This window comes from Metarhizium album (assembly GCF_000804445.1).
Source record: "Metarhizium album ARSEF 1941 chromosome Unknown scaffold_35, whole genome shotgun sequence".
Lineage (NCBI taxonomy): Eukaryota > Fungi > Ascomycota > Sordariomycetes > Hypocreales > Clavicipitaceae > Metarhizium > Metarhizium album.
Genome location: NW_024467609.1, coordinates 211,618 through 222,032, shown reverse-complemented (window position 1 = coordinate 222,032; position 10,415 = coordinate 211,618). Strand labels below are relative to the sequence as shown.

Genomic DNA, 10,415 nt, shown 5'->3' with positions numbered 1-10,415 from the left:
AAACCTTTTTAAACTATTTTATCATAATTTAAGTATTAGTTTAACTAAGCCCTAACTACATGACTAGCTGCGATGCACAAAGGTTGCAGCTATCACGACGCCCTCATAGGCCACTATTAGGCTCGGGCACCAAGGCAACGAGACGCAAAGGGCCGTCACCCCTTAGCTGCCCAGTCAGGTTACACACATAGGGTCCATCTTGTATATAAAGCCCTTGTTGGTCGGGTCCGTCTGGTTGAGGAACGAGGGACGTTTGAGACTAGACGATACTCCATGTGTGAATGCAAGTTATTCGCTCTAAGCCATAATCTCTATAACCAGCCCTTGTCACACCCGCGGCGCCGAGCAGCAGGGCTAGGCAAACAATATAGTGATGGCGCGAGGAGTTGGAAGGGAACAGTAGGTAAATGATATAGGCTGAAAAAGGAGAGCGTTTCCTCTAGATATATTTTGTAGCAGAAGTATGTCTAACCTCTTAGATATATTTTCCTCCTTTAGGGCTATTTATAAGACTCTAGAGCTTAGAGTCTAGAGGGAAATTCTAGGCTCTATGTATATAGAGAAGATGGCTAAGAAGCTACTACAAAGTAAAGTAAAACTATAGTTAGCACTACTATAGATGCGATATTTATGCGTCAGCTAGGAGCAGGGAACTTCTTAATGCGCAGGTAGCAAGGTCAAGGGGAAGTAGAATTCACATGTCGCAGAGATAAACTCTCTTTTTGGGGCAACTTCTCTCTCGTCTCTTTGACTTCAAACCAGTCGTATCCACCCCTATAGTCATGCTCAGCCTGCAGTATTTTGCCGCACGACACAGGCTCGTGAGTCGTCCCCTTTTCTGTTGTTCCATCTATCCGGGACCGGCTACAACGAGCAACGCCGGGCAACGGGGCCCAGGGCCACGATGACCAAGGCGCCTCAGTCACTGGGTCAGGTTACGCACCACGGGACATGTCATGTACGTGTGTATACGCGGGAGGACTTCGTTTGTCGCGAATACACGTCGCCGGCCTAGTATCCCCCCCCTTCAGCTAGCACTAGAGCATGGCGAGGCTACTCTGGTCAAGTTCTTCGCAGCTTGCTACACAGGTATCTGGAGCTCACACAGCACATATCCATCCACAGCTTTCTCGTTACACTTAGATCCTCCCCCACCCGCAGTGCAGTCATCATAGACTTTGCGGCGTCTCTTGACACACAGGGCATGCCCTTTAATCCCCGGCACGAGGTCTTGCTCGCGTTCCCTTTTTGTCCCTTGTTGTCTCTCGCAATCTTGAAAGTTCTTCCTGACATCATGTCGGCATGCAAAATTTTGGCACTTTCTCCACGTGGGCGAATACTTTTGTAGACAGTATTGGTTCGCCCGCTGTATGCATTGGTAGGCCTCGTGACGGATCCTGGCTATGCAGGGTTCGTCTTCGTCTCGACACCGTTTAACCGCGGCCCGGTACTGATCGCTGCACTTTTGCAGCTCGGGCGTATCCTTGCCGGAGCCCTGCTGCTCCGGCTTGGGCGTCGGCTGCTGTGACGATGCGTCGCAGCCCTGGCTCCACGTCTTGACCTTTGCTTGCTCTTCTGCGGCGTTGAGCAGAAACTCCATCAGTCCCACCATGATGTAAGTGAGGTCGTCCTTGTACTCCGTTCGTTTGGGGTAGAAATACTCCTGGCAATTGCCGGTGTACGTCTTGTTCTTGCCGAACTCAAAGGTCAAGGCATTGATTCTGTTGCTGCCGCATGAATGGCTGTAGTACTTGGCCAGGGCCTCGTCGGTGCTGCCCAGCGCCGGGTACAGGTCCATGATCTCGGCCGCCATGTACCGGTCCTCGTTGGCCTCGCGGTTCATGGCCCTGACCATGCGCTTCGAGGCGGCCTTTTGGGCATCAAAGTCCTCGGGCTCCATGTACTCCTTGTACATGTCTCCCTTGAGCCCGCGCTGGCCGTCGTATTTCCTGTTGCGGAAGCTCATGCCCGGGTCCGTCGTCTGCGTGTAGTCGTCTCCCCACCCGTAGAGGACCTGTCCCAAGTAGGAGTGAAGGTCGAGATACCACCGCAGCGACCTTACCCTCTCAAAGACGATGTTGACGCTCTGCGTCTCGGGCTCCGAGAAGGGACTCGGCCCGATGTACGAAGGTGCCCAAGGGGTTTTGCTCATCCGGGAGCGCACGCCAGCACTCGGACTAAATATGCGCTCGTAATCCCAGAGGACGTTAAAGTTGCGGTTGATGTCGACGCCGACGCCGTGCTTGCCAAAGGACCGGCGGTTCTTGCGCCAGCACGAGTTGGTCGTCTGGTCGTGGTGGATTCCGTCCGGGTTTACGGCCGGGATGACGGCGATGCCCGCGCTTAGCACCCGGCGGACCTGCTGGACGCTGTACTCCCTGCTGCCGTACCTCAGGCCCGCGTTCTTCTTGTCGGCCCAGAGGAGGTCCGCAATCAGGTACACCATGGCGTCTGGTCCTCCGCGCTCGCGGGGGTGGATGCCGCTGGTGAGGAAGACCGCGGGCGACTGGGAGCCGACGACTGCGTAGTAGATGGGGCGGTTCTCGAACGTCTTTTTTTCTGCCTCGGTGAGCGTCATCTTGCCCGGGTACGCCTTTTCGAGGCGCTTGAGCGCCGACTCGATTTCAGCGAGGCTCAGGATGGACAGCTGAGAAGCGTCTTTGAAGGCTTGAGGGTCGGAGCCAAGGCCCCAGGGCACCTTGTGCTCGAAACGGTCTCCTTTGCCGATGGGCACGTAATCTCCGCCCCTCTGGCGCCGTTCGAGACCGACCGGCTTGCTGTCGCCGTCGCCCATCTCCTCGGGGAGGAGACAGCCGTTGGCGACGTGGCCCAAGGCCGCGAACCAGAGAGCGGTTTGGAGCTTCATGGCGTCTTGCTCCGGAGGCGAGTGGGTCGACTATCAAGAGAGGGACGAAAGGAGAGACGTGATGTGTTTGCTGTTGTTGTTACAGCGATTCTTTGGTTGTGCCTCTGTAGTAGACGCGTGGTCCAACTTGACCCCTTCCATCTAATCTAGGTGCTTCCTACGGGGTGATATAAAGAAATCCAGAGTCCAGAGTCCAGAACCTAGGAAATTACTAGCCCCACGCGCGCAGCTGAAAAACCACCACGAAAAGAGACACGATTACAGACGAGACTGTAGATGCGACATTCATGCCGCGGCTAGGACTAGGGGATTCAGTAGTTTGCCAGTCAGTGGAGGTTAAGCAGAATACGCGCGTCGCCAAGATGACCACTTTTTTTTTTTTAATTCTTCTCTCTCGTCTCTCTTAATTTGAAACTAGGTTGTGTCCACTTCCATGGTCATGCGCGGCCGGCAGTTATTTCGTCGCACCTCTGATGTTTTGCCCAGCTGTCGTGTCATAATCTGCCGTTTGAAGTAAAGTGCAAAAGGCAAAAGGCAAAAGGCAAAATGCAAAATGCAGCGCTTAGCGTTTAGACGTACACAGCAGGGACAACTATAATAATAACACAAGTGTATAACACAATAAGATGACAAGACAACTATATAATAATAACTATATAACAACACACTACATAACGACAACACAAAAAACATGACAACAACATCAACATAGTCACATCATCGTGATGGCGTGAATCTCTTGCCACCCTGGGCGACACGCCGGCCCAGCTCAGCGGCATGCCAAGCGCCCACCTCTCAATTTTACTTTTTACCATCCCGTCCAGTCCAGCCCTGCCTGCCTGCCTGCCTGCCTGCCTGCCTGCCTGCTGCATTGACGCTCGATTCATACACCGCCGCAACTGGCATTGCGTAAATATCCTTAATTTCATGCCCTCGCACGAGCGATATTGTGAATCACGTGTACCACACCACCGGCGCAGTCCAGCCGGCTATCCACGCGTCTGACTCGACACTTTTCCCGGTTTATTTCCCTTGAATCGTCGGCTCCAGGCCGATTTCTGATTCTAGTTTGCAAAGTGGGGAACGGTGGAGTCTCAAAAACTTGCTGCGACAGACGACTCACGCAGAGGAGAAAACCTCCACGGACAAAGATGCCCGTACTCGTGACGTTCGGCGAGCTGTCTGGGCATATTTTCTGGTTCCCGCTCCGCCGGTCCGGTCGTCGAGCTCCCACCGGAGCCGCTCCCTCGTCTCTCCCCGGTGGGGGCGGAACGGCAGGACCTGAACCCCGTACTCTGTACTCCGTGCCGCCACGTGACATCAAGGTCTAGGGCAGCTGGCAGCCCTCGATTGCCGCGGCGGCCTCCTCGGAATGACGTCACACCCCATTCGTCGCCGCGAGTCCCGCGACGAGCAACTGTTCGTCGAAATACGCGCATTGAAAGGGCCTGCGCCGTCACGTCAGAGCCAACCGGAGGCATCAGAGTCGACCGCCGCGCACGTTGGAGAGTGGAAGCTTTCCATCCGTCGTTGCAACTGCGCCCGTTTGAATTCTACTTGGCCATTCGCCGCTGTCCGACTAGAACGCAACCCTCACGCTCAAGGAACAGAGGGAAAGTGACTCGGTACGAGGTCCTGGAGCTTGCCGTCGAGCATGGAGTCGTAGTCCATTGTCCCGATTTCCCCCGGCAGAGTACAGGTGTACACGTCGCCATCCGCACGTGTGTCGTCGGCATTGTTTGGAAAACCAAAACCCCTTCCGGGACGGGTCTAGCCAGGGCACCCCTTTCCAGCACGTCACGAATCCTTGTTTGGATCTGTCCCGCGACGGTGCGTTTCCTGTTGTGAAAAACCAGTGGGATACCACCGGCGGTCCGGCCTTTCTGCGAGGGAGCCACTGTCAGAGGACGTTCGTTAGGCACAGCCGAAAGGACGACAGAATAGTAGACTTAGCTTTCTGCTAGCTTAATAAAGTGCTGGTACTAGTAGATTAATAGTTTATAGAAGCTGCCGCAGACGTAGGTTCAAATTCCTGGCAAAGGACCGGCTCCGGGTGCCGTATTACGCGGCTCATTTGATGGCAACAGGTCATGTCGTTTGTTACCCACTCACTCGTGTACGACCAAGAATATTTTCCGTCGAGACATCTTTCCGCCCTTGGAGGAACACGGGGTCTGAGGTTTGTTCTAGCTCCCACCGCGTCCTCGGGCCAGGGAATTCAAACAGCAGTAGACATTGGAAGGCAGACCAGTAACAGGTATATTGGAAGGTCGTAATATATTTCTTGTGCTCCCTTTTCCCTCTGCGACCCCAAGGGGCGACTGCGTCGCTCGTATCCGTATCCGGTTTACGCGTACTCGGGAAAACAGCACCGGCTGCATACTTGGTGCCGGGCTTGCTGTTGGCCATTGGTTCTTGTCAAATGCTTCGCACCGTCAATGTATTGGACAACAAGAGGTCACTGCCAGCTTCTCCCCCGTTGAAGCCCATCATGTCCTTGTTGCGTCCAAGGGCCATGAATCCGGCCTGGCGCGTAGTTCTCGCTCAGGGCCGCGGGGCTGTGCTTTCATCAAACGGAAGCGCAAGCGCAATATATTTGTACCAAGAGGGTGCTCGTCGTTCCTGGGACCTGCTAGTGCCCTGGTTTCAAGACGCGCGCTGCTGACGACTACATCACCGAGCGTTCACGGGCTAAAGAATGGCGTGAGAAGTTCCCGCGTGGTGATATTGACCCCTTGACCCATCGTGGCACCCGTCGTCTTCCTCACGCGACCGTGTCCGAGCACCAGCCCAGCCCTCTTTCCAGTCAATACCGACTTGACCTAGTTGCAGGCCACGACAGCTCTTTGACTTGATCAAATGCGCGTCAAGGCTAAAACCCGCCCAGGCCTTCCATCTTGCTCACCATGCCGACGACGCCCCTGACGAGCCCCTGGACCTTTCCGGGATCGCCCATGTACCCCTCGCCGGGTTGCCCATTCTCGTCCCTCCAGAGTCCGTCGGCGGCGACCCTGCCAAAGGCGCTTGTGTTCTGGTTCCTGTCGATCCCCGCCCGCCACGCACGACAAATCTCCTCGCTGTCGACCATGACGTTGACCTCTTGGCTGTGGAACCACGACTGCGTGTCCTGGTTGCCGCTGCCTTGGATGCCGACGCTGCCGTCCGCTATGAGCAGCTTGATGTGGCACGAGCGCGCCCTGAACCGGTGGTGGATGGGGCGGTCCTGGTCCCTCCCGACGTAGTTGTACACCTGCAGCAGGGCTCGCTCCGGCCCGTCGGGCGGCAGGGAGCCGACCAGCGACCGGGACACTTGGTCGTTGGTGCCGCCCTGGCCGGGGATCATCTCGCCCAGGTCGTTGTAGCCGAAGCACACGTAGTACGTGACCTGGACGCCGCGCCTCAGGGCGGCCCTCAGGGCGGGAATCAGCGGCGCCGCGTTGAGGTCCGGCGTCTGTATGAAGATGCTCCGCTGGGCGTTGCGTATGAGCGACAGCCACGCCTCGTTTTGCGGGACGTAGCCGTTGCTCGAGCCGAAGCACCCGTAGGGGGGGCGCGACACCATGGCCATGGGAACCGGGCCCGGCGTGGCCGTGGCCATGTACGGCGTCATCTCCTCGCCGTCGGCGACCTCGGGGCCCGTGGGCGCGACGGGCGTCTTGACCGACGTGTTGAGCTGTCGGTTGACGGCCTGCAGGCGCGTCTCGTTGGGCTTGGCCGAGTAGCTGCCCTGGACGCGGACGACTTCGCCGGCGAGGTCGTGGTCGAAGTGGGCGTCTTCTGGCGTGTGCTTTGCGAGCGGCGCCTGCGACTGCGCCCGCGCCTCCGCCTCCCCGACGAGCGCGACTTGGCTCGCCGTCGGGCCGCGCGGATGGAGATGGCGCTCCGCGTGGTCCTCGGTGGGAAGGCCGCCAGCGGAGGCCGGGAGCTGGTCCTCGGGCGGCAGCGACGACGCGAGACTCTTGTACCAGGTGATGACGGCGGTGTCGTGGATGCTGTCGACAATGGGGCCCTCGAGGTGGATCATCATTTCGAGATTGTCATTGTCCTGCATGTTGTTGCTCATGACCGCCGCCATCTTGCGGTCCACGACGCAAAACTTTGCGTGGAGCGTCCCCAGCGGCAGGGTGTGCAGGCTCGTCACCTCGAGGTCGACGTTGGGAATCTCGTCCGGGCCGGGAAGCTGCACGGATTTGGACGCGTAGGTCCCCGGCCTCACTCGGTGGTGCGAGTCGGCCAGGTTGGACGGCCCTGCGCTGTCGTACATCAAGTTGACGGTGACGCGGCGCCCTCGCGCGGCCGACCTTCGCGACAGCTCCAGCAGGGAGGCTCGGATCAGCCCTTGTGCGACCGAAGGCGACCAGGCGCAGGTGATGAAGAAGACCTCCCTCTCGGCGCGGGCAATGAGATTCGAGCAGTGGCGGACGACGTCGGCCACGGGCGCGATGACGGTCAGCGGTATGGTGCCGTGCGATCCCATCAAGGGCGGCGACACGACCCCCGAGAGCGCATCTGCGTCGAGGCAGTTGAGAGCGTCGGCAAAGGCCTGCAAGAAGAGAGGGCTTGGTTTGGTCGGCCCCCAGTTGCCGCAGTTCAGCGCTGCTTGTTGTGCCTCTGCAGAGGCAGGCTGGCGATACTCGCTTCCATCGCAGTTCCGGTCCCGTCTGAGCGCGCCGTAGAGCTGCTTGATGATGTCGCTCGGGGGTCTCGAGGGGTCCTGTGCCCAGACGGAGGTGACGGTCTTGGTGTCGTGGACGAGTTTGCGGACCCGGTCCGAGACCATGTCGTCGATGGATGAGATCAAGGACGAGCCGATGCTATCTGGTTGTTGTCTGTCTAGGACACGACAACGTCTGATGCTTGTCCGTCTCGAGCATCTCGCCGCGCACTCTGTCAACCAATTCACCTCCACCACGTTTATACCAACCTACCTGTTTGGTCTCGGCCGGCTAAGCGGCAACCGAATAACGTCATGACGTGTGGGTTGTTGTCGTTGCGAGATGCACGGCACAAGTTACGACGGAGAGTGTGGCTGTGCAAGCTGGGCTGAGACGTTGCCACACCCGTTTGGCGTTCCCAATTCCCACTCCACCTTGGATGCTACCGCAGAGGGGACTTTGCAGCCAGTCACAGACGCCGGCGGCATCTTGTCCCCGTTGCCCCAGCACGTCGGCGGGGTCCGCGGACCACGACGACTCCTCCTCCTCCTCCACACGCGGGTCGCGGCTCGCGGCTCGCGGGTCGCGGCTCGTCACGACCCTTGTCAAGCTGCCGAGCTGGCGTCCCCCGCGAGAACGCTGTACATGTTGCCATGGCCGGAAAGATAGCTCGCCACGCCGCCGTCACCGTCGTCCTGCTCCTGCTCCTCCTCCTCCTCCTCCCCCCCCGACGGCTTCACCGACGCTTCAATGGCCCAGGCGACTCGTTCCGCCCCCAGCTTCGCGCCGCCGACGTTGGGAGCGGCCGGCCCCAGCCTCAACGCCGACAGCCTCCCCAAGAGGAACAGCGGAACCCCGTCGTTCCACATCAAGTCGTCATTGATGCAGGGGAGGCCCCCGTGGGTTTGGATGGGGTGCTTGTCCCGCATCGTCTTCAGATAAGGCAGCCTGGACACGTCGGTCTGGATGCCGGTCGCAAAGTAAATGTAGTCAAAGGACGGCATGTCTGCCACGGGCGGATCCGTGACGACGGTCCACGCGCCGCCCGCGCCGTCTTCGGCCTGCACCAGCGTCGCATCGAGCAAGCGAGTCCGCTCCAGGAGCACCAGTCTCCCGGCCGCGACATGTCTCCGCAGGCGCTTGTTGAAGAGAGGCGTGATGCTGCCGCCGCCCCGGGCCGCCTTGATCATGGCCAGCCTCTCCTCGTCCGAGTCGGCAAGCCAAAACCGCGCCTGCTCCGTGTTCTTGTACTTGCCCATCCACTCGAGATGGACGTCGAAGTGCTTCACCCGGCACGGCCCGCGCATCATGTGCCACACCTTGGTCACGCCCCTGCGGATCGCGAGGTCGGATAGCTGCGCAGACGTCAGTCCTCCTCCCACCACCAGGACGTGGGTTCGCCGGCCGGCAGCCATGCGTTGCCGCACAACGGCGTCGGGAAACGTCTTGATTTGCATGCTGTGGCACGCTTGGCCGAGCTCCCCCGCGCCCTCGGGCACGGATGGCATCCGGGGAACGTCTGGCTCGTTGGCGGCGCCGACCGCGAGGACCAGCGTCTTGCAGTGGAACCGCCTCCCGGTGCGAGTTGTCACCGTGAACAGGCTCTGTTCCTGGACCGACACGCCTCGCACGACGCCGTAGTCGACGTCTACCAGCACCTCCTTTCTGATGAGGCCCCGATCCAGGCCATATCTCGTCGCGACGCACCGGCAGTGGTCGCAAAACAGCGACTGCGACGGCGTGTAGTAGTCGTTCTTGTCGCGCAAGTTGATGGCCACTCTCGCTTCCTGCCTTTTTCACATGTCAGCCCGGATCACGTCTCTCCTCGAACGGCTCAAGAGGGCACCCACTTTTTGCCGCAATGCCGACCTCCAGCTTTCTGCTTCTTCTTCTTCCTGGCATGCTTGCTGATCTCCTTGCCAACGCAGTTGCGGATCTCGACCAGCTCGTCCTCCCGCCCCTCAGAGTACGCGTGGGCCAGCAGCGAGTCGCGGTCAAGCGGATCGACGTGCCACAGCACCGGGCTCCTCAGGTGCGAAATATCGTACAGGCCAAAGAGCTCGTTCCAGCGGCCGAGCCACTTGTCGTCGGTGCCGTCGAGCACCATCATCTTGTACTCGGGGCGGCACGCCCCGCGGCGCGGCGAGGACGTCTTGCCGCTGCGGACGTGCTTCAGGCTGACCTTGTCCCCGTACTTGCCGATCCAGTGAAACCGGCGGTGCTCCTCGTCGGTGAAGAGCGCCGCTGGCGTGTGCTCGCGGAGGCGGGCGGCCGTCGCGAGTCCGCATGGCCCGGCGCCCACGATGATGACGTCGTAAACCTCTGTGTCGGCCATTGGGGGGGAGGTGATAAAATAGGCTGTCAATAGCGTCAAGCAGAGAACAGTTCGAGGGGCGGGATGAGGACACGGGGAGCCGGTTCCGTGGTGTGGACATTTATATCGGCTGGGGGGCCTCTTTTAAGCGTCTCTGCCGATGAGAACCCTTGTGGGCTTGAGTTTGACGATTTGCCGTCATTCTGGGGCTTGCGTGCTGTGCCGCACCGTTCCTGGCCTACCTTGATGGTCTTGTAGCCATCAGGGTTTCTCGGTTCAACTTTCTCCGACGTGTAGGGCCTCAACTACGGAGGAGAAGACAGAGACTGGCCGAGAGTGAGAGAACAAGCCCTGTGTTCTGTGCCTTCTCGGTCGTTCTGCCCGTGCCGTGTGGAAGTGTTTTTTTACGAATAGCAAACTTATAGAAACTGCCCAGTCAGTCAGCTAAAAGAACCTTTTCTAATTACAGCTTCATGCGGCCGACACATGTCCACCGACTCGTTTGGACAGCAGAGGCCAAACCTCCTTGTCCGACAGCACGGGAACTGACGCAGCAGCAATGCTGCGATCCGGCGAGCAA

The 10,415-nt window shown here is 59.0% G+C and overlaps 3 protein-coding genes across 3 annotated transcripts; all 3 read right to left on the bottom strand.

The window, feature by feature from the left end:
- Positions 1–1,081: 1,081 nt before the first annotated feature.
- Positions 1,082–2,866, bottom strand: MAM_07764 (zinc carboxypeptidase A 1 precursor; the record flags this gene model as incomplete). Its single annotated transcript, XM_040826562.1, has 1 exon — positions 1,082–2,866. The coding sequence occupies one exon, from the start codon at positions 2,864–2,866 to the stop codon at positions 1,082–1,084; it is 1,785 nt and encodes a 594-aa protein (XP_040675514.1).
- A 2,872-nt stretch (positions 2,867–5,738) lies between these two features.
- On the bottom strand, positions 5,739–7,646 carry MAM_07763 (IQ calmodulin-binding motif protein; the record flags this gene model as incomplete). The annotated part of the gene is made up of 1 exon (XM_040826561.1): positions 5,739–7,646. One exon carries the CDS (start codon positions 7,644–7,646, stop codon positions 5,739–5,741), a length of 1,908 nt encoding a protein of 635 aa, XP_040675513.1.
- Positions 7,647–8,126: 480 nt separating this feature from the next.
- Positions 8,127–9,856, bottom strand: MAM_07762 (FAD binding domain protein; the record flags this gene model as incomplete). The annotated part of the gene is made up of 2 exons (XM_040826560.1): positions 8,127–9,312; positions 9,372–9,856. 2 exons carry the CDS (start codon positions 9,854–9,856, stop codon positions 8,127–8,129), a joined length of 1,671 nt encoding a protein of 556 aa, XP_040675512.1.
- Between the last annotated feature and the right edge of the window lie 559 nt (positions 9,857–10,415).